At 39.8% G+C, this 24,148-nt stretch overlaps 1 protein-coding gene across 1 annotated transcript in view; it reads right to left on the bottom strand.

Moving 5' to 3' along the window:
* Nucleotides 1-24,148, bottom strand: part of BRINP1 (BMP/retinoic acid inducible neural specific 1) — a 200,021-nt gene that overhangs the window by 124,192 nt on the left and 51,681 nt on the right. Inside the window, exon 2 of the mRNA XM_025360801.1 lies at nucleotides 16,805-17,072. Coding sequence (XP_025216586.1) covers nucleotides 16,805-17,022 — 218 coding nt within the window. The 5' untranslated portion in view covers nucleotides 17,023-17,072. The remainder of the gene's footprint in view (nucleotides 1-16,804; nucleotides 17,073-24,148) is intronic.

Raw genomic sequence — 24,148 nt, 5'->3', positions numbered from 1 at the left:
TTTACGCCATTCTCCTGCCTCAGCCTCCTGAGTAGCTGGGACTACAGGCGCCCGCCAACTCGCCCGGCTAGTTTTTTGTATTTTTTAGTAGAGACGGGGTTTCACTGTGTTAGCCAGGATGGTCTCGATCTCCTGACCTCGTGATCCGCCCGTCTCGGCCTCCCAAAGTGCTGGGATTACAGGCTTGAGCCACCGCGCCGGGCCTGAATAGCCATTTTTCTCAGGAAGACATACAAATGGCCAACGGGTACACAAAAACATACTCAATATCACTAACCAACAGGAAAACATAAATCAAAACCACAATGAGCTATTACCTTGCACCTGTTAGGATAGGTATTATAAAAATATGAAAAATAACAAGTGTTAGCAAGAATGTGGAAAAAGAAAACCTTTGTACACTGTAGGTGGGAATGCAAATTTATACAGCCATTTTGGAAAACAGTATGGAAGTTCTTCAAAAAATTACAACCAGAACTAATATATGATCCAGCAATCCCACTTATAGGTATTTATCCAAAGGAAATGAGATCAGTATGTTGAAGAGCTATCTGCATTCTCATGTCCATTGCAGAGCTATTCACAATAACCAAAATATGGAATCCACATAAATGTCCAACAACAGATGCATGGACACACACACTCACCCACATGCAAAGGGAAATATTATTCAGCCTTTAAAAAGAAAGAAATCCTGCCATTTGTAACATGTATGCGGCTGGAGGACATTATGCTAAATGAAATATGCCAGACACAGAAAGACAGATAGTGCATGATCTCACTTGTATGTGGAATCTAAAAGGATCAAACTTACAGAAGCAGAGAGTAGAAGAATGGTTGCCAGAAATGCGAGGAGGGGAGAAATGGGGAGAATTTGGTCAAAGGGTACAAAGTTTCTGTTAAGTAAATAAGTAAGTTCTGGAGAGTTAATATACAGCATGGTGACTATAGTTAAAAATGCTATATTGTATTCTCAAAATTTGCTAAGAGAATAATCTTAAGTGTTCTCATCACAAAAAAAGAGACAGAAAATAGTTACTGTGTGGGTGATGGATACCTTAATTAGCTTGATTGTGGTGGTAATTTCACAATGTTTACACATGTCAAAACATCTAGTTGCATACCTTAAGGGTATACAATTCCTATTCATCAGTTACACTTCAATAAAACTTTTTTTAAAAAGAGAGAAATGGATAGTATTTTAGCAATTATTCTGTACAAAACATGAATACTATAGAGGGAATTGAGGCTCAGGTTTATAATGTGCTCAGGTCACAAGGTGGATGATACAGTGTTGAGGACAGAGGAGGACACAGGCTCCTTGGTTCCCAAGGCAGCTCTCCCTTCACCTTCTCAGCGCCTTGTATAGCCAGTGGTAACAAGCACAGACTGTGGAACCAGATTGCCTGGGTTCAGATCAGAGTCATGACTTCCCAGCTGTGTGACCCTGGCCATATTACTTTTCTGAGCCTCAATTTCCCCATCTGTAAAATGAGTTAAAGGCTATAGCTGTCACAAGGGTTGCACTCAAGTATAAATGACTTAATAGAGCTATATAAGCTTTAGCTATTAATACCATATTCTGTATCATATCAGATAAGTTTATTCGTTCCATTCTTTTTGTTTTATATTTCAACTTCCTTTTTGGTTCTGAAATGAACCCTAACTGGATTCTATTTTGGACTTTCTCCCATTATCCTGCTCATTTAGGTTCAACTGTCAGCATCAGGGGTGGGTTAATTATATGGTAAGACACTTCTGCCTCCTGAAACCCCTGGTCTTCAGTATTCTTTTCCCTTGCCTTTCTAATAATTAATAATAATAATAATAATAATAATAATAATAAATGCAGGTTGAGCTGAAACAGAGAAAGAACTTTGTTCTGGCTGCAGGAACTGCAATGCAATCTCCACTTTTCTTTGCTGACAAGCATCCGGGCTTGGGTGCCCCAGTGCCTTTTCGTAAATCAAAAGAATATTGAACTCATTATATTGAAGCACAAGTTATCCTTTCATCGGTCAATTTGTCTGGGTCAACTATTCTCGTACATTTTTTCTGGACATCTAAAAGATAGGACATCTAACAGTCCGTCTCCAATGTTACAACTGCTGCTCATTTTGTTATCCTAAAGTGATAATCTGAAATCAGGCCATTTGAATGCAATTATTAGGTACCAAAGCACTATCTTCCATCAAAGCAGTGAAAGGAATCCAAAGTCCGTCCCTCATGCCTGTAAACAGGAACAATAGGGCCTATATTTACATGACAGTGCATGGTTTACCAAGCACATTTACTTTCAGTTCCTCTTTTGAGTATTACATTCTACAGCTCTGTTGGGGGCCGGGGGGCAGGTAAAGATAAATTCCTCTTTAAGGAGAAGGAATTTGAGGCTCAGATCACTACTCAAAGATCTAACATAGAATGAAACAAGACTTGAATGCTTAAATTCTTTTACAGATTGAGATTTCTCCCACCCCTCCCCTTCTTCTTTGTGTTTAATGACCAACTTTCAGAGTATTCTCTCAGGTTATTTGAATATGTCAGCACATGACTCAGACTGTGCCTTAACTCCAAGTCCTATCTTTATTCCATGTACCTAGCATCAAATACTCGCAGCCTCTCAGTCCCTTGACCTACTCCATCTCAATGACCTTCACCCTATTCTTCCAGGCCCCTGTTTCCTGCCATGATTACTCCAGAACTTGCCATCTCCCAACACCCTTCTAACTTTGACATATTGTATTAAAACATTCCAGTTTTTAACTAGTCTATCACAACACTAGCTTTTTCACCTTTTCAGGACCTCTAGGCCCATAACCCTCTCCTTTCCCTTTACGTACTATCTACTACCTGCTTTCTTTTGTATCCAACTTAGATCCAGTGATCCACCTATGCATTTACTTTGAGCCAATACTCTTTTTTAAAGTATTTGTTTTAGCTGAGAAGTAAAAATTGCATATATTTTTGGAATACAATCTGATGTTTTGATGTATGTATACATTGAGGAATGGCTCAATAAAATTAATTAATATATGTATTACCTCACATATTTTTGGTGGTAAGAACACTTATACTATCACAGTGATGTTCAAATGTACAATCCATTATTATTATTAATTACAATTATTAAGTATAGTCACCATGTTGAACAGTAGATCTCAAATTGATGTTCCTCCTATCTAATTGAATTTTGTATCCTTTGACAAACATCTTTCCAATTCCACCACTCCTCACCCTAGATCCTGATAACCACAATTCTACTCTTTGCTTCTATGATTTGACTTATTCAGATTCCACATATAAGTGAGTACATGTGGTTATATGTATTTCTGTGCCTGGCTTATATCATTTAACATAATGGCCTCCGGGTTCATCTATGTTGTTGCAAATGACAAGATTTCCTTCTTTTTGAAGACTGAATAGTATTCCATCATGTATGTATACCATATTTTCTTTATCCACATATCCACTGATGGACTCAAGTTGATTCCATATCTTGGCTATTGTGAAAAATATTTCCATGAATATGGAAATGCAGATATCCCAACTGCATTACAGTCATTATAAATCGGTGATCACCAACCTTATCCAAGCATTGTTTCTTAATGACCCTTCGGTATTTCCTTAATCATATCCTTCTAAAATTCTTCAGATTAACGATTTCCAAGTTTCCCCAAACACTATAAAAACTTTTGACACTCCACAGTACCCCCTTCCTCAGTGATTGGTTTCACACCCCACTTCACAAAGAAAATAGAAGCCATCAGAAGTCCCTTCAAATCTTCACAAGTGAAATCAATAGATTTATCTGCACCCACACCTCTCCTTCCCTTCTTTCCTCCTATTTCAACAAAAGGTATCTCTCCTTTTACCCCTACCTGTGCTCTTTCTTTTTCCCTTCCTGCTACTTCAGAAATCGCTTCATCAAAAATAACCCCGTTCTGATGGCTAACGGGTACAAAAAATAGAAAAAAGTTAAAAAAGATTTAGTATTTGCTAACACAAGGTGACTACAGTAAAAAATAATTTAATTTTATATGTAAAAATAACAAAACAGTATAACTAAACTCTTTGAAACACAAAGGATAAATGCTAGAGGTGATGGATACCCCATTTACCCTGATGTGATTACTATGCATTGCATGCCGGTATCAAAATATCTCACATAACCCATAGTTATATACACTACTATGTACACAGAAGAATTAAGAACAAAAAATTAAAAAATAAAAGATAATAACTCCACTGTGTCCCACAGTGTCAGTCTCTTCCCTCTCTTAATGGTCCCCTCCCTCTTAAAACCAATGAACATAAATAAAACTTCATTTCACACCTTTGCTTCTTTTCATAGTGATGTTTCGTTTTTAAAAAAGAAAAATAATAAAATCTCTACTCCCTTTTTCTCACTTCTCAACTCACTACACTCTGGCTTATATCCCTAACCCTTTGCTTAAGCAGCTCTTGCCAAGGTCAAGATTTTATAAAAGACTGTTTTCAATTCTTGCCTTATGTGCTACATTAGAAACTACAGCTATTGATTACCTAAACTTTCCTTCTTAAAAGATTCATTTATTTTTGCTTCCAAGGTACCAGCCATCCCTGATTTTCCTCCTGTACCACCAACCATTCCTCAATTTCTCAATGCTTTACTCGGCACCTACTAAACAGGTCCCTTTGTGAGTGAGCATAGCTCTAAGGGTTATCACTGGTAACCTGGTAACTATAAATACTGTAACTTTTTTTCCCAGCTCTCTCTTTTAAGGGTCAGAACCATTTATACAACCTCCTACTAAGTCTCTATTTGAATGTTCCAGGGAGTTTAAATTCAACATTTTCAAAGCTGGCTTATCATCTTCAACCATGGATAACCTCAAAAAGTCTCCTTGTCTCCCAGGGCTCCCTACATTAATGAAAAGCACCATCATCCACCCAGTTGACCAAGTTAAAAATGTTCCCCCTCTCTTTTCCTTACTTAACCTAGACCCAGTCAATTTATTACTTAAGGTATGGTTTTGCCAGTCTACTTGCTTCTTGACTATTTCTTCCCTGTCAACTTGTATATTCAAACACTCACCAAATACTGAGTCTTTTGTGTTTCCTTAAAGGATCTCAGGTTATGACCATTTATATAATATTTTGAAAGAATAAAATCACAGAGATGAAGAACAAACAAATTAGTGGTTCCCAAGGGTTAGGGATTATGGATGGTAGAGGATGAGAGAGAGGTTTGACTGTAAAGGGCTGGCACAAGAAACATCTTTGTGCTGAGGGAGTTGTTCTGTCTCTTGATCGCAGTGGTGGTTACATGAATCCACACATATGGTAAAATGGCATAGGACTATAAACACACATTATACCCATGTCAAGCTCTTGGATTTGATATTGTACTACAGTCACATAAGATGTAACCATTGACGAGAACTAGGTAAAGGGTACAGAAGACCTTTCTGTACTATCGTAGCAACTTCTTGGGAGTCCATAATTATTTCAAAATTATAACAAATAAATACACATCTCAAACATCAACTGACGCTATTTTATTCCAAGACAGTTTCCTCTCTCACCTGGATGACATACTTTGCACCCTCTCCCATCTTTCCCCCATTAATCTATTCTTTCAATTATAACAGAAGTGATCTTTCTAAGATGACAACCTGATCATGCTCCATCTCTGGGCAAAACTCCTAGAGCTCCCTATTGTTGTTAGGATGTAGTTCACAAATTGTAGGCTGAGAAGCCACGGAGTGCCACAGCAAAGTCATAGGAGCCCAGCAGGATATTTTAAGTGTTCACGGGAAATGAAGGATACTTGACATTTATTGGGCATCACAAGAACTTCTAACTCAAGGTCGTTCACAGTTTCAACATTAGAACACAATGCATTCCTTTCAATGTTAGTATATCTTTGTGAAGCTGGGTTTCTGGCAGTTGGTACAATTTCAAAGTACTGCGAAAAATTAATGAGGAACAGAAAATGAGTGTTGATTTTATCTAATTGCAAAGTTTAAGAAGTAGTAACTGATTATTCAAGAATAAAATGAAAATACTGCCTTTTGTTTAGATTTTCATGTATTTTTTTTTCAAATGGTCACTAAATTTGTCACAACAAAAATACTTCATTATTAAGTAGTTTGGATCTATTTAATAAACAGTGTTATTGGTTTTTTTTTTTTTTTTTTGGCCTGTGGGAATCATAAAAAACAATCATTGAAACCTTAAGAACACCTTAAAATGAGAAAGTATAGGATCCATTGCCTTAGAATAAAGTCTGAAGTCTTTTATATAACATGTACAGAGCTTCATGACTTGACCTCTCTGTTGAATTTTCTGGCCTGCATACTAACATCTTCTCTGCCCATTGCAAGCTCAAGAATAAGTATGCCCTCCTCTAAACCCTACTTCAAAACACACACACAAACCTACTTAAAATATTTTCTTGGAATCTTTCCTTAATCTTGCCAGACCAGCTCAATGCCCTTTCTTTGCACTATTACTCCATTTTATACTTTTTTTTCAACACTCCTCATACTAGGTGTCAATTTGGCCGCTTTTAGTTTCTCCCCAACTACCCTACAAGTGCTCCTGAAGGGCAAAGATGAATAATCCCTCGGTGTCATCAGAGGCTAACACAGTGCATGCACATTAGTAGGGACTCAATAAATATTTGTTGGATTAATGCACAGGTGAGCACTTTTATCTCAAACTGTTTACCAGCATGGAGACTTGTTTCTTTCATATCATTTGTATTTACCTCCTTCTTTCTCATACAAACCACACTCCCCCATGAATGTGATGTAGAACTAGGTGAGCTGGGTGTCATGCTAGAGTCGCAGAGAGACTGTCACAAGTGAGGATGGAGGCTGCACCTTGCTGACTTTCTCTGAACAATAAACCTGCAATTTGAGGAAAAGCAAAGTTACCTGAACTCCCCACCCCCACCACACACACACAGACACATACACATACACAGACACACACACACACACACACACACACACACACACACACACAGAGCCTGCCTTGAAAGGCTGCTGATTGCCATGGATGTGCTTGGGTGAGAAGCAATCCCTGAGGGACAAATGTCCACTGAGCATTACACATCAAAGACAACCTGGCGAGCACGGTGCAGCAGGAACTAGAAGACGAGATGTTACAGACTGCTCCCATCACCTGGGCTGATTAATAAATTAGACTCTTGCGAATCGTGGGACGTGCACTGTGTACATGAATCAATGTATGCTGATAGCTTAAAGAGACCTTGCCGGTATGGTGTCACGTGTTCCTCAGGGCATCAAAAATCTTTCTGTCTCTGGTCCTCTTTCTTTAGCTTCCTCCTAAAAAGTGTCTTCCGAGTCTAAGAATGGAGCAAATGCTACCTTTATAGGGCACCTATGCTACAAAGCCCATTAGCCAATCATCCCCACTGCAGTTGTTGGAAGTTCCAGTAAGACATCTCAGAGTCCCTGTTGCTGGATTTGCAGGGGTGGATACTTCAGGTATTTCTTTTAACTACTAGTCCTCGAGCATTTGCTCTGTGCTAAAGACTATCTTTTTTTAAAATTTTGAGACAGTCTCACTCTATCACCCAGGCTGGAGTGCAGTGGCATGATCTCGGCTCACTGCAACATCTGCCTCCTGGGTTCAAGGGATTCTCCTGTCTCAGTCTCCCAAGTAGCTGGGATTACAGGTGCCCACTACCGCGCCTGGCTAATTTTCGTAATTTTAGTAGAGATGAGGTTTCACCATGTTGGCCAGTCTGGTCTCAAACTCCTGACCTCCTTATCTGCCCGCCTTAGCCTCCCAAAGTGCTGGGATTACAGGCGTGAGCCACTGTGCCCGGCTGCTAAAGTCTATCATATATTCTCTTCTTAAATCTTCACAACAATCTTGGAATTTATCTTCATTTTGCAGACGGAGAAATTGAGGCTCACATGATTTAAGTAATGTGGGAAGTGGCAGAGCCAGGATTCAAATTAAGGTCTGCCTGAGTCTAAAGACTTGCTAAGCTATAGCGACCATTGTAGGGTTCACATAAGCTTAGACACTAACTTGAGGCCAGAAGTTTCCATCAAGGTGAGCAGGGAAGAGTCAGGTACAGATAAAGGGTGGAATGCAAAGTCTTCCTCCAAGCCAGTCTGGGAATCCATAGCTAATGAGACCCAGTAATTCTTGTGCCCAGGAGGAAGGCCTTGAGAGATAAAGAAATTGCCCAGAGGCAGAAGCCTGAGCATTCTGGTTCCTTTTATTAGAGATACAAAGGTATCTAGTAGCTGTAGAACTCTGCATAAAAGAATGCATCCTGCCGCAGGGTGCTGAGAATGGAACTGGAGTCCGTAAGCCTGGATGCTGCACAAGAAAAGGCTGCCTGACCAGTAGGTCCACAGCAGCTGTTGGTGGCACTGACTGGTATTTGAGGGTTAATGTAACCCTTCTTCACTGCCTTTGTCTTAGTTCCAGCACTCCCTTTCTCTCCCTTAAATTACTGCCACAGTTTTCTAACCCAGCTCTCTTTCTCCCTTTCTCCCATTCCTCAGGCTGCTGCCAGAGCAATTCTAACTGTATATCCGTGCATGTCAGCCTCAAGTTTCAAAGCCTTCACTATTTTCTTTTTGCCCCCATCAGGCAAGACACAGGTTCTAACCTGCTTAACACAAACCCATTGCAAACTCTGCTAATCACACATGGTACAATTTTCCTCTGAGCCAAAACACGACCACATTAGTGCATCAGTATTTTAAAATCTAAATGAATCGTAAAGGAACACATTATATTTGAATGGAATAGAATAGAAGGTATCTTGATATTTAAGAAGCATCACATGTAGGTTAAGTTTTTTTTTTTTTCAGTTTTTTTATTTCAATCATATATTTTTATCTATATTTCTGGCTAGGTTTATTGAGTGAGTGTCAAACTCAAATGTATTTGTTCGCATGTATTAAGGTCAAAAATGTACGAAAACATCAACAAAGAAAAAACACTGTTCTAAACGGCTATCTAGTAATATTCTGCCAACTCACTAGACTTTAAAGATTGGTTGAAATCCATGTGCTATCTCAAATTTCTTTTGTTGTTGGCTTGAAGCTGCTCTCCAACCTTATGCTCTACTATCAGGACTACTCAAAATATACCCAAAATACGTGAAGACGTACAGTTCCAGGCTTTCTCCTGTCTTCTAACTTCGCAGGTGCTATTCCATTTGCCTAAGGTGCTTCTCTCTTCACTGCATTCTCATGAATCCTAATCCTCCTTGAAGCCTATGTTCAAGACGTCTTCCTGCAGCATGCCTTTCCAAACATGCCTCTTCCTCCTCTCCTTCCCCAACTTTGCCACCTCAGTGGAATGTAATTTCCCTTTCCCTACAGCCATGGAGCATCAGTGGCATCTCTCAAGGCACACGGCACTGTGGTTATTTGTTTTTCAGTCAGTTTCCCCCAAAGAGACCATGAATTCCTTGAGGGACAGGATCAATGCTTTCCTCCCTCTATCCCCAGGAAACAGTGCAGGGCCTGACTAGTAGGAGTTTAGAGATCAGTAAACATTTTTTTTCAAATGAATGAGTAAGCTGCAGGTGCCCCAGATCACAGATCCAGTCTCCCTTTTTTCTTTGGCCAAGATTTGGAGCACAGTATTTGAAGCCCTAGGGCTTTTCTCCATTTCTCCTCCTAATCTACTGAATCATAACAATCGCTATCTTTAGATCAGTTTAAAGACTCTGTGTCAGTCTGTCCATAGGAGTGGGTGGGCAAGTAGGCCCATTTTCAGACACTGCTTGTGACAAAAGCTGGACAATTACTCTGTAGAAATTGTAGCTAACTATGGTTTGTAACTCACAGAAGTCAGTTCAGTAATGGCATGGGAGTAAAGAGGTAAAATACTGTAAACATACCAATTTGGTAGCAATAAAGCTATCATTTTTAGAATTGGAAGATCAATTTAAAATAATCAACACTAAAGATTATCTCTGAATTGGCACCAAATGGCCCAGAAAAATGTTTGCTGGATATCCTTCTCCACTTCTATCTATTCAGGGAGACCCTGATAAAAAATTTGGATTAAGCGAGGGATGTATGTGGGCTGGGGGGTAAGGAAAGATGCAAGTTCATGCTTCTCTCCAATGCTGTCAGCCTTTAAATGGCTGAAATTGACAAACATGAATATGGGGCATCATCCCATTCTCATCTTTTGAGTCAACCAGGAATGCTCTGAAGGGAAGAAAAAGTGTCTTTTAACACACTTGGTCTAAGCTGGTTTTTAGTGACACAATCCATGCATATCTGGACCTAACAATGGAGGCTGAATATCTTACTTCCTAGGGAATACTGTAGTCAGAGTCAAAAGGCACTAAAATCTCCAGAAGAAGAAAGAATATTTTTTGACTGGAGAACTAGTTTGCTCTTAACCACTCCCTCTATGCAGGAGAAAGCAAAAATGGATCCACCTCTCTTCACGCATTGAACTGCCATCCTGGTCTATGGCCATGTCTAAAAACATGGATGATTGTTTCCCCATTTTATCCTATGGACATACACTCTGGGAATCCAGTCATTACAGTGGCACCTATATTTAAGCCATCCTAATTCAACCTCATGAAGACCAAAATCTAAGACCATTTATTCAAGTATTCTTCCCACCACTCTTTTTTTTTCTTCTTCCCCAGAAATACTAGTGCAGGATTTCTCAACCTCTACACAACTGAAAGTATGTTGGATAATTGTTTGCTGGAGAAGGCTATCCTATGCATTGTAAGGTATTTAGCAGCATTCCAGATCCCCGCTTACTACCCGCTAGATGCCAGAAGCACCCCCAACAAACACCACCACCAGTTGGGCACCAAAAATCTCCCCAAATACAATTGCTAAGTGTCCCCATAGGAAGCAAAATTATCCCTGACTGATGATAATTTTTTTTTAGCTCCTGTCTCTCCTAGACCAGTTAAATCTAAACACCTGGAGAAAGATCCAAGCATTGGTTATTTTTAACTGTGCAGGTAACTCTAATATCCAGCCACTTATCTGTATATTGAATCAAAATTGTACCTAACTCAACTGTGGTTCTGCCCTCTGTTGAGGTTTGTATATCTATACCACAGGCGGAACGCCAAACTTGGGAATTTGAAATGAAAAGGGGAAGGAAGAACAAAAGGTTTGTGATGAGAAAACTGAAACTGCTCATTTTTTTCCATCATAAACCAGGAGGTAGATTTAGACCAAATAACTCAAAGCAAAAGCTTAACAGGAAGATTGGCTTCCTCATCCAGTTAACCAGTTATTCAAAACAAAGAGGTATCCCTTTTAGTGTGCTCTGACGTAGGCTGGAATCCAAAGACACAACACCCAAGCTGTCAAATTTAGGCAGAGCCCACAGTTCCCTGAGCCTGCTCATCAGAATTTCAATTCCGTTGAGAAAAAGAGTTTGTATGGTTAAAAAGGTATGGCTAAATACTGTTAAATAGTCTAATATTAATAAAGGTCTGCGATAAGGGGGCCTGTGTAACTTTGGGTTTTCCATATACAGGTCTATATCATTTGGGAGGCAGCTAGGCAAGGTCAAGGATGCAGCCTCTAGAATCACACTTGCCTGTGACAGGTCCTACTCTATCACAAATTAACTCTTTTACCACGTACAAGCTGTATAAATAGAGAGATAATAGCAATACCTACTGCACAGGATGATTGTAAGGATCAGTTGGAATAATTTTTATGCCAGATAAAGTGCAATGCTAACCACTTAAGATTTCAGTGTTAACAATTAACTTGTCACTGTTGTGATGATTATTGCTTCTTTGACTATGGGAGTCATCATGGAAAAACAAATGGGTATTCTTTTTTTCCAGGAAACATCTTTTAATATTACATTGAACTATAGTTCTCAGTAACATACATTAAGAAATGCTGGTTTCCACTACTTTATGCCATACTAATAGAAATCTAGTTCTTGTACTGCATGATTTCAAGATTATACCTGGAATCAAAAGGCTGAAGGCTTCTTTCAAGTTGAAACACAAGCCCCTGGAGTGGGGCAAGGGTGGGCTTCTCTCTAAACTCCACTTGTCTGGAAGCTCCTTGAGGGCAGGAATCCTGTTCCTCACAAGATAAACTCCCCGTATACAGTATCTGGCACATCTAGATGCCTAATCTATACTCTTGAATGACTGCTGTATAAAGACCACATCTCATTCATCTTAGTAGAACCATTCATCCATCTCTAGCAGCATCCATTTAGCCAAGTAGCTTTACCACAAAACCTGTTATTTTTGTGAAACACAAGAAGGAATTATCAGGACAGCGGAGGAGGGCTGAGATCTATACAACTCTGAAATAAATATGCAACACAGCCAGGCAATTAGACTTGGCTTACCAAGATTTGATTTATACTCAACTTTCAGGTATATATTTAGAGCTCAAAGGGAGATGCAACGTAAGCCACAAACCACTTGTTCTGCAACCATCAGGGACAGCCACTCAATATGGAACCACCACTTGTGACATAGTGACCACCATTACCAGAACATCCCCTTTTCCCTGACTCTTCAGATCCAAAGAGTACCATAACTATCCTACTAAAACCATCTTAGAAATAATTGCTAAATTTACAGCACCTACTGATGATCTCACAGTTAGGAAAAAAAAACAAAAAAACAAAAAAAAAAACAGAAAATAAAACACAAAAAGGCATTGGAAACACAGGAAAAATCTTTGGACTAACTGACTTTGAAATTACCATGAGAATAAAAAAATAATTACTAGTAAACAACCAACATCTGAAGTGGAAGAGGGAACCACCATTCTGACATGTCTTTGTGAAGCTCCTGGAAACTTCTAAGCTCTATATATTTGAAATATAAGTTATTTCTCACCCCAATTGCATGAGGCATTTAACATCATCTCAGTTTCATAGATGGGAAAACTGAGTCTCAGAGAGGTTGAAACTTGCCCATGGTCAAAAGAAGCCTGTTGGCATTTGGTAATAAATCAGGTAACTAAGAACCAAGGAGAGTCGTGACAGAATAGAGTTAAGGACCCATGTTGGGAAGTCCCAGAAACCAGCTTTTGAATCCCAGCTGTGCCACTTTCCAGTTGTGTAATGTGAACAATGTACTCTTTATTGCCTTTCTCATTTGTGACATGCTACAATAATAGTATTTCCCTTCAGAATGTGGCTATGAGGAGTTAACGACTAATATATGTATAGTCTTAACAGAAAGTGAAAATAAATTACTTTGTTCAAATGATGATTTAGAACTCTAATGAAAAAAATTCAAGCATAAGATAACTTAAATTTTACAAGGCACTCTCACACAAACTGTATCTCATTGACCTAGTAGGTACGGCAGACATCATTATCCCTTTCTACAGAGGAGGAAATTGAATACCTGAGCGGTCATTTCTATCCATGGAAAGATCACCCTTTGATTATTCACTTTTTATGCCCTCTATCCTTCACTCCTAACTCTGAGCTGGATGGAGGAGGGGGTGTGGGTTATGTGGGGGTAGGAGGATATATGTGTGTAATCTATTGGGTTTTTTTTGGTCAACTCTATATTAGCAAATAATAGTACAATCTATGGATAATGATGGGTGTTAAACTCCAAAACAATAAATGTATGTGTGAGTGAATGCTGCATACATGAATTTGCCCAGGATGAGAAAGCTGGAAAGAGTTTCCAGAATGAACAAAACCTGAATCTCTAGACTCCAGACCCAAAATTCTTTCCACTACCACATGCTGTGTTTTCAAATGACAATATTTCACAGAATCATGAAATTTCAGAGGTAAGAAGGACCTTGGAGACCACTTCGGCTAGCACTCCCATTTTACAGAAGAAGAACCAAAGGTTCAAAGGAGTTCCATTAGTTGACCAAAACTACACAACCAGGAGATAGGAGAGCTGGGTCAGCACCCAACTTCCCTGACTCTGAGGTCAAAAGTGCTCCCACTGCACCCTGGCAGATTCAAGAGCAGAAAACTCCCCCAAGCCTTCAGGTGGCAACTCAAGTTTGTGAGTGACAGAGCATTTACATCATGCACTCAAACGAATGCACGTGTGCATACTGTTGCTTGGCTTGTAAAGCAACACAAGAAGATGTTTCTGCTGGGTTTTAATTAAACAGGTTCTCATTGTTGTCACTAGCAGTGACTTGACCATGATTCTATGAGCAGAAGCCAGCCTCTGTGTGCAAAGGCAGGAGAAAGAAGATGGCCTTAACCTAGTTAAATAAGTAGAGAAAGCTTCTTCCCAGTTTCTTTCTGAAGCGTCCCAATCACCCTGGGTTCCAGCCAGGATTCTGGGGAGGAGGGAACTGGTGGAAGTTTGAAGTCTGGGCAGATCAGTAAGGCTGGCTCTCTAGCATCAAAAAATGTAGCACTATGGTAGTCAGGCCTTTCTTTTTTTATGATGAAAATGTCAAGTTTGTAATGTTCTGTGTCCATGCTAGCATACAGGAAGACAGGCACAATGGAAATTGCCTATGGACATGCTTTGTGGAAACATCAGTGTTTCAACAAAGTGGCATACAGGAAGGAAAAAGTATCAATTCACAATTGCCCCAATGATCATGTCCTAGTTGGCTTTTGCTCTGATCAGCATCTGGATGAGCACATGTCTCTGGGTGCATATTTGCATATGGGTTCACATGCACATTATGACAAGAGTTCTGCCTAATCCTTGGACATTGTAGGTACCAAATCAATGTTTGTGGTATTTATGATTTCCCAGTTATACCCATCCTGCACATTTTTCTTTATAGCACTTATTATACATAGAAATATGCATGTGTTTAATTAATGTCAGTCTCTCCTATGACAGAAACTATTATATTTATTTTACTCATCATTGTATCATCTGCCCTAAACATAGTGGTGAATCTGTAGCTGGTGCTTAATAATTATTTGAGGATTAAATAAAAGAAGGAATGAATAACTAGACGACCAGGGGCCTAACTTTTGGGTTGAACTCCGTCATTTAACTAGCCATTTGACTTTGGTTAAATATTAAATGTAATTTTGGAGCTAGATAGGACCTTAGAAAACAACTTATTGGATGATTGCAAACTCTGTTATAGGAGTAGAATCCAAAGTAAACCATACATGAAATCTTAACACAAAAGCAGATATAAACCTTCTCTAGCATAAGGGAGGTATAGGGCTCAGAATCCTGCCTGATCATCTCTTTGCTCCCCACATTGCAATGGTTTCTATGGCTACTTTAATCAATCCTCAGATTTTTGAATAACATAGGTTGAAAACTGCTGATCTACATCAGCCCTATCATTTGATAAATGAGGACAGTAGAATGCAAAAGATGAGGGAGCTTACCTAGTGTCATAAGACAAGTGCATGAAGAACTGAAATCAGTATCCACAGGTCTTAATACCCCATTCTCATAGCAACCTTTTACTTCTCAAGATTTCTAAAACAACCCCCTACATGTATACAAATGATTGCAAAGAAAAATTTTTAGAAAAAGTTTCTTAGAGCTCTGCAACACTCCGCATTTGGAAGCTATACCAGGGAGGCAGCCAACAGAGTGGTTGGAAGGAAAGCACTGGAGTCAGGTAAATCAGTGTGTAGACCCTAGTTCCACTCCTTACTGGATGGATGACTTATAGCAACACACTCAACCTCCAAAGTCCTGATTTTCCCATCCGTAGAAGCCACTGCCCATCTCATAGAGGAGGTTATGAGGGTTGAACATCCTCCCTTCATGGCACATGATAAGTGCTCACTAAAAGGATGCTACTGTTGAATATTCTGAATCTGTGGTTCCATTCAGGGTACCTCTTATTTCAACAGCAATAACCAACACATATGGATTATCTAACATGGACCAGAGTTCCCTTTATAAAACTGCATTGTAGCCACCACCATGTGATATTATAACTAGTTAACCTCCTAAGACCACACCTAACTACACCTGAGAGAGTTCTTTGCACTCTCTTATTCATTTAAGTCCACAACATTCACTGTGTGTTTATGGTAACAAGGCAGAGCAAAAATCACTCTGGGGATCTAGAAATGAATTCTGTACAAGTCATTCCCTCAAAGAGTTTCCAGTTAGGTGAGAAAAATACACAAGAATGCACTCTAATTCCAAATGACTTTATATTAAAGAGGTGTCAGTGTAGAGAGCTGTGGATATATCAAAGATGTGGCGGTTAAGTGGAATGTGAAAACTCTAAAATAGTTTCAAAGAGGAAAAATTCGGGCTAAGTCTTTTTTTGGATGAGTAGAATGTCAATGGTCCAAGAACCAGTAGAGACCTGCTCAAGAAAAGGTTTCTTTTTTTTCCAAATGCTTGAATGTATTTGGGTAGGATCTTAGGTACATCAGCAGCATTTTCAAAACAACGTTACTTATACTTGATGTGGCTGACTAAAATTATGATATGGATGCATATAAACCAGATTCTAAATCCCAGTCCGACCACTTCTAACTGTATGACATTAGACATGTAACTCAACCTAGTTGAGGCTTGATGACCTAATTTGTAAAGTGGGAAAAACAATCAAAACCTGTATCTGATGGTTATTAGAAGGTTTAAATGAGATAAGGTATAATAAGTATTAAGATCCCTGCCCAGCATATAAATAAGTACTCAATAAATATTAATTATTTGATCGTCTCCTTGTCATTGCTAACATCTTCTGCAAAGAAAAAAAAATTTTTAATCAAAAACAGCTTGTGGAAGGCGCACAGACCCTTGACCCAGACACTTCTGCACACAGCAAGGGTTGCACCAATCAATGCCTGACTCCACAAAGCACAATATGAAAGTAAGATAAGGGCTATTTAGCCCAGGTCTTACCTGTATATTTTATATCTGGTTGTAAATCCTTGACGGTGTCTTTCCACAAAGGATAGGTAGCTCCTGGAGTGGTGGAAAGGCCCCCTGTCTGAAATGAGCCAATCAAATTCCTTGGAGACATGTTGGTCTGTCCCAGCTGGTTCCTGGTGGGAGGGCTGCACTGAGATACGGCCCCATATAAACAGGAAGTAGAGGAGCTCAACAAACCTCCAGTTCATGCTTTTCTGCCGGCCTTTTTCCTCTCATTCTTGCTCCATTCTGTGGAGGCCTATAGAAGAAAGAATAAAAAGAGAGAGGAAAAAAAAAGAGAAACCAAAAGAGAGAAAGGAGAGGGGGAGAGGAGTAAAAGAAAGAGAAAGACACAGGAAAAGAAAAAATGTGGTTAACACATCTTCATAATAATACCTTATGTCAGTAGAGTGCTTTAAAGTTTACAAAACCCAGTATAGTTCTGGTTAAAAACATAGAATCTATGGAAATCTGGGCCCATGTTCCCGTTTTGCTGTTCACATATTGTCTAAATATATACAAACTGTTTGGTCTATTATGGATGCAGTTTTCTCGTAAGTAAAACAGGGTGAGCTTACGAGCCCGTAGCTTGGCACTTGGCACATCATAGATGCTCAAGGAAGATGTGTTGAAAAAATGAATAAAATGAATTAATGCAGAAACAGAGTCTCATACACCCAGTATGAGACATGGAGACGTAATTCAAGTGACTGTACCAGTTAATGTCTTCACTAACAACCTGCCTCTCATAAAGAGGTATCAATAAACAAGAGTTCCTTTTCCTTCTCTCACCAGGCATGTATCCACTGAGTACACATTTTGCTTTTGCATGAACAGATGAATGCACAAAGTCTTGTGATGGCTCATTATCATGACTATCTAGGTTGAATACTTTAGAGATGAAGAGTTCATGGAGCTTGCTTACAGTTCACTTCTGCAACGTTCAGTGGAATGTCTCCCAAACCCAAAGAAATATGGCCAGAAAATTTGTCTTTTGGTGACTCAGCCGCAAAGGTTGCCCAGGGTTCAAAGGAAAATTGAAGGCGGTCATTTTGTCATAGGTCTTACATGCTCTTTTATTAGGGCGTATTATGGCCTAGTGGTGCTGCGAGGGTGAAATGCTTAAGACTAAGGGCTAGCTTTGGTAGAGAGGTTCCTTGTGGAGAGAATAGACCAGAAATCACAGGGTCATGCCAATTTTGTAAAAAAAATTTACACTTTTTGTTTTGTTTTGTTTTGTTTGAGACGGAGTCTCACTCTGTCACCCAGGCTGGAGGGCAATGGCACAATCTCAGCTCACTGCAACCTCCACCTCCAGGGTTCAAGTGATTATCTTGCCTCAGCCCCTTGAGTAGCTGGGACTACAGTCATATGCCACCACACCCAGCTAATTTTTGTATTTTTCATAGAGATGGGGTTTCACTATGTCAGCAGGCTGGTCTCGAACTCCTGACCTCATGATCTGCCCTCCTTGTCAGACTACTTACTCGCTTAAATGTATGTGACCCCATCCTACTTATTCTAACAGAGCTTCTTTTACTTCATATTGAAAGGCAGTTTTAAATCTAGTTTGTATCTGTTAGAAACAGTAGTATTTCAGGTCATGTATTTAACTTTTCTGACTTTCAGTTTCCTCATCTGCAAAATGTGGTTAACAATAGCACCTACACTCAGAACCAAGGTGACAATTAAATGACACAATTGCTCCCTCTTGTGCCTGGCATACAGTAAGTGCTCAATAAATAGCATGTATGATGATGAGGATAATGATGATGAATGTCAATACTGATGTCAACTTATTCCCTATGAGACAGTGTTTTTGTTTACCTGATCCCCACTGCCTGGCCAAACCCTGTTTATATCCTTCAGTAGCCAGCTGAGGTCATGTCCTCAAAGGTCAATTCCCTTTTTTATTCATTTAAAAAAGTGTTACTTGTTTACTCCTCTGAGCTATAGTTGCTCATTTTCTGTAACTGCATTTTAGCCCTTATCACCTTGTATAATGTTTACAGGCATACTTCATTTTACTGTACTTCACCTTATTGAGATTTGCAAATATTAAAGTTTTTACAAATCGAAGGTTTGTGGCAGCCCTCAGCCTACCTAGTCTGTTAGCACCAATTTTCCAACAATATGTGCTCACATCGTGTCTTGGTGTCACATTTTGATAATTATCAAAATATTTCACACTTTTTTATTATTGTTGTATCTGTTCTGGTAGTCTGTGGTCAGCAAACTTTGATGTTATTATTGTAGTTATTTGGGGGCACCATGAACTGGACCCATATAAGATGGCAAACTATCAATAAATGTGTGTGTTCTGACTGCTCCACTGACTAGGTATTCCTTTTCTCTCCCTTTCCTCAGGCCTCCCTACTCCCTGAGAAACAATAATACCAAAATTAGGCCAATGAGTAAACCTACAATGACTTCTAATTGTTTAAGTGAAAGGAAGAGTCCTATGTCTCTCACTTTAAATCAAAAGCTAGAAGGCATGGCAAAAGGCAAGACAAGGTGGAAGCTAGGGCTCTTGCACCAGTTAGCCACGTTGTGAATGCAAAGGAAAAGTCCTTCAAGGAAATTAAATGTGCTGTTCCAGTGAACACATGAATGATAAGAAAGCAAAACAGCCTCGTGTTGAATGAAGAGAATTTTAGTGGTCTGGGTAGCAGGTCAAATCAGCCACAACATTCCCTTAAGCCAAAGTCTAATCCAGAGTAAGGTTCTAACTCTCTTCAATTCCATGAAGGATGAGAGACGTGAAATGCTGCAGAAGAAAAGTCTGAAGCTAGCAGAGGTTGCTTCCCGAGGTTCTTTAGAAAGAAGCCATCTCTGTAACATGAAAGTACAAGGTGAAGAAGCTAATGCTGTTGGAGAAGGTGCAGCAAGTTATCCAGAAGATTTAGCTTCGATTATTGATGAAGATGGCTACTGTAAGCAACCTATTTTCTTTCTTATTTTGGAGACAGGGTCTTGCTCTGTCGCCTAGGCTGGAGCGCAGTGGTGCGATCTTGGCTCACTGCAACCTCCACCTCCCGGGTTCAAGCGATTCTCACGCCTCAGCTTCCCCAGTAGCTGAGATTACAGGCGCACGCCATCATGCCCAGCTCATTTTTTGTACATTTAGTAGAAACAGGGTTTCGCCATGTTGACCAGGCTGGTCTTGAACTCCTGGCCTCAAGTGATCTGCCCGCCTCAGCCTCCCAAAGTGCTGGGATTACAGGCGTAAGCCACTGCGCCCGGCCAACAACCTATTTTCAGTGTATACAAAATAGCTCTACATTGGAAGATGTCGATGATTTTCATAGTTAGAGAGAAGTCAGTGCCTGACTTCAAAACTTCAAAGGATAGACTGTCTCTCATTAGGGGCTAATGCAGCAGGTGACTTTAAGTTGACGCCAATGCTCACCTACCATTCCAAAAATCCTAGGGTCCTTAAGAGTAGGCTAAATCTACTCTGCTTGTGATCTAAAGCCTGGATGACAGCACATTTGTTTACAACATAGTTTACTGAGTATTTTAAGGCCATTATCCAGAACTACTGTGCAAAAAAAAGATTCCTTTCAATATTATTGCCCATTGACAATGCATCTAGTCACATAAGGGCTCTGATAGAGATATACAAGGAGATCAATGGTGTTTTCATGCCTGCTGAAACAACATCCATTCTGCAGCCCATAGATCAAGGCATGATTTTGACTTTCAAGTTTTATTGAGAAATACATTTCATGAGGTCAAGAGATCGAGACTATCCTGGCCAACATGGTGAAACCCCGTCTCTACTAAAAATACAAAAATTAGCTGGTCATGGTGGCACACACCTGCAGTTACAGCTACTTGGGAGGCTGAGCCAGGAGAATCGCTTGAACCCAGGAGGCAGAGGTTGCAGTGAACCAAGATCGTGCCACTACACTCCAGTCTGGCAACAGAGTGGCACTCCGTCTCAAAAAAAAGAAAAAAAGAAAAAAAAGGAAAAAGAAATACATTTTATATTGCTATAGCTGCCATAAAGAGGGATTCCTCTGATGGATCTGGGCATTGTAAATTGGAAACCTTCTGGAAAAGAGTCACCATTCTAGATGCCATTAAGAACATTTGTGATTCATGGGAAGAAGTCAAAATATCAACAGTAACAGGAATTTGGAAGAAGTTGATTTCAAACCTCATGAATGATCATGAGGGGTTCAAGACTTCAGTGGAGTAAATCACTGTAGATGTGACAGAAATAGCAAGAGAACTAGAATTAGAAGTAGAGCCTGAGGATATGACTGAATTGCTGCAATTTCACGATGAAACTTGAACGGATGACAAGTTGCTCTTTACGGATGAGCAAAGAAAGCAGTATCTCGAGATGGAGTCTACTCTTGATGAAGATGCTATGAACACTGTTGAAATGACAACAAAGGATTTAGAATACTACATAAACTTCGTTGATAAAACAGTGGCAGGATTTGAGAGTACTGACTCTGGTTGTGAAAGCAGTTCTACCTTATGTAAAATACTATCAAACAGCATCACATTCTACAAAATTATTTCATGAAAGAAAGAGTCAATTGATGTGCAAAATCTCATTGTTGTCTTATTTTAAGAAATTGCCACAGCCTCCCAACCTTCAGCAATCTGACCACCCTGATCACTCAAAAGCCAACAACATTGAGGCAAGACCTTATGCCAGCAAAAAGATTTTAATTCACTGAAATTTCAGATGATCATTAGCCTTTTATTTCAGTAATAAAGTGTTTTTAATAAAGGCATATACATTGTTTTCTGAGACACACTGCTATCCTACACTTAATAGGCTACAGGATACTGCAAACATAAGTTTAATATGCACTGGGAGGCCAAAAAATTGGGGTAATTCCATTTATTGCAATATTTACTTTATTGTGGTCATCTGGAACACAACCTACAATATCTTTGAGATATGCCTGTAATTGCTTCTATGTCTGTCTTGTTCCTTGGGCTGTAAGCCTTTAACTGGAAATAATCTTTAGAAAACTATGGCTACTCTCGCTCAGCTGCATGACTCTAGACAGTCATGTCTCCTCTCTAGACCTCAGATTTTTATGTCTTCCATGTGAAAATGTGGTAAGGACACAAACAATTTGTCAACTGTAAACCCATCTATACACATGATTAAATATGACACCTCATTTGTCTACTTTTCCAGTTGAATATGAAAGATAAAGCAAAGCTAAGAAAGAGAAAAAAAAATTTTTAAAGAGAGATGTGATTTCTTGCCCAGTTGGTTATTTCTCTCTGTTGCCCATTGCACTGTTTTATCATGAGTTGCTATAAAAATTTGCTTGTCACTGCAAGTCTCAGCTGTCAGGGGCAAAGGAGAAAGGTACGTGAGCAGAGTGAGCTGGCAAAAGCTGTGGCCTGAGGTCTTGTTCAGAGCCTAAAACAAAGCCGTACATGTTGAGTGCAGAACAGTAACAACTACAACTGCCAAACTGTCTGCCAGAGCCCCCAAGTGGCAAGCAGGGGATGAAGGCGATTGTTGGGAGATCCTGGTAGTGATACAACACACTGAAGTCACAGCGTGTCACCCACACAGCCCTTCTACATGCCTTCTATTGTAAACTGGTGCAAGGTGGGAGCCTGTGAGAGAATGCTTAGCTGTTAGACTGTTCGCAAAGAAACAAGACTCAGAACACTGCAGCTCTCAAAAGTGGAACAAAGTCATACATGGAAGAGAAATGTATATGTGTGTGTGTGTGTGTGTGTGTGTGTACGAGAGTGAAATCTCAGCCTATAGTCCCAGAATTAGCTGAAATTTGAAAGATTTAACTCAGTACTTCCCATGGGTGGACCTTTTGCTCCCCAGGGAACATCTTTGATCGTCACAACTGAGGGGATGCTGCTGGCATCTGGTGGGTGGAGGCCAGGGATGCTGCTAAACATCTTACACTGCACAAGACAGCCCCCACAACAAAGAATACGGGACCCCACATGTCAATGATGCAAATGTTGAGAAACCCTGCTCTAATCCAACTCCTTTTTACAGATCATAACCTGAGTGGCAAATTGGGCTAGACTCCTATCTTCTAGTTCTCAGTTAAGAGTTCTTCTCATTCTGCCACATTACCTTGGCCAGGCACTGGGCATGTATGCTGTGTTTCAACTTGCTGTGTTCTTAGGGTCTGTAATATAATCTACATTTCCTCAAGTAGAGATGAATGTTTCCTGGAAGAAGTCAGAATATATCTCTGTTGATTTAGAACATCATAGTAATCCACAGAGCACCAGAAACGAAAATGAAAGTTTCTATAGAGTCCTTGACTCTATTAATGGAAATGGATATTTTGTTGGGCTGGAACAAGGAGGAGTACATATGTTACCCATATATATATATTTGTTATGATGGCAGGGAGTGACTCCCATTGTGTAAATAAGACCATATTAGCACCAACTGTGCTGGAGACTCGAGATAATATGAGAGTCACATTATCGGTATTTATTGAGCATCTACTATATACTGGCTTTAAAATGGTTTGTTTTCTTGGTAGTTGCCAAAGCATACAGTCCAGAGCAGTTACAAATAAAGATGTATTCCACAAAATGGGTACAGTTATCCAATTTAACAAATGAGCACCTTAGGACTCGGAGACATTGAATAACTTTCTCAAGCTCACAACTCCCAAGTGTCAGACTTGGGATTCTAACTTGTGAATATCTCATTACAGCATTCCCCAGCCCCATCTCATGCCAGCTGAAATTAGATCCTGCTCTCCAGAGATTCAAAATATAATGGGGGAGTCACACCCAAGTGTGAACAATTCTAATATGAAATATGCTGCCATAAATACTATAATAAAGAAAAGAAGTCCAGTGGAGGAATGGAGGCCAGAGAAACTGTTTTCAGCTAGGGCACTGAGAGAACCCCATAGAAGAGGGACATAGTACTTGAGAAGGGTTTCAAATAGCATGTACAGTTTTATTAAGCACACGTGGGGAAAAGGAAATTTCAGCAGAACAGATGGCCTACAAAAGCCTTGGGTGGGTGGGAGAAGGCAGGAGAGTGATGAGGTGTGTGCTGGGGATAGCACACCAGGTGGCAGAGAGCTTAGGGAGAACCAGAGCCCTGAGGCAGCTGATCACCCATCTCTCACTCTGTCTCCCTCTCATCAAATGAACTGTGGATTTCATTTCTGTACTATCTGCTAAGGTCAAAAGGCATTGTGGATGTTCAATAAATTTATCTATTCATTCATTACCATACTGAACAACTATTATGTGTCAGATACTCTTCTAGAAGATAGAAATTCAACAGTGGACAGAACAGCCAGGGCCCTCAAAGAGCTTATTTTTGGTTAATGGGGAGAGGGGAGG

Source organism: Theropithecus gelada, chromosome 15 (assembly GCF_003255815.1).
Source record: "Theropithecus gelada isolate Dixy chromosome 15, Tgel_1.0, whole genome shotgun sequence".
Lineage (NCBI taxonomy): Eukaryota > Metazoa > Chordata > Mammalia > Primates > Cercopithecidae > Theropithecus > Theropithecus gelada.
This window is presented reverse-complemented; position numbering and strand designations above follow the sequence as displayed.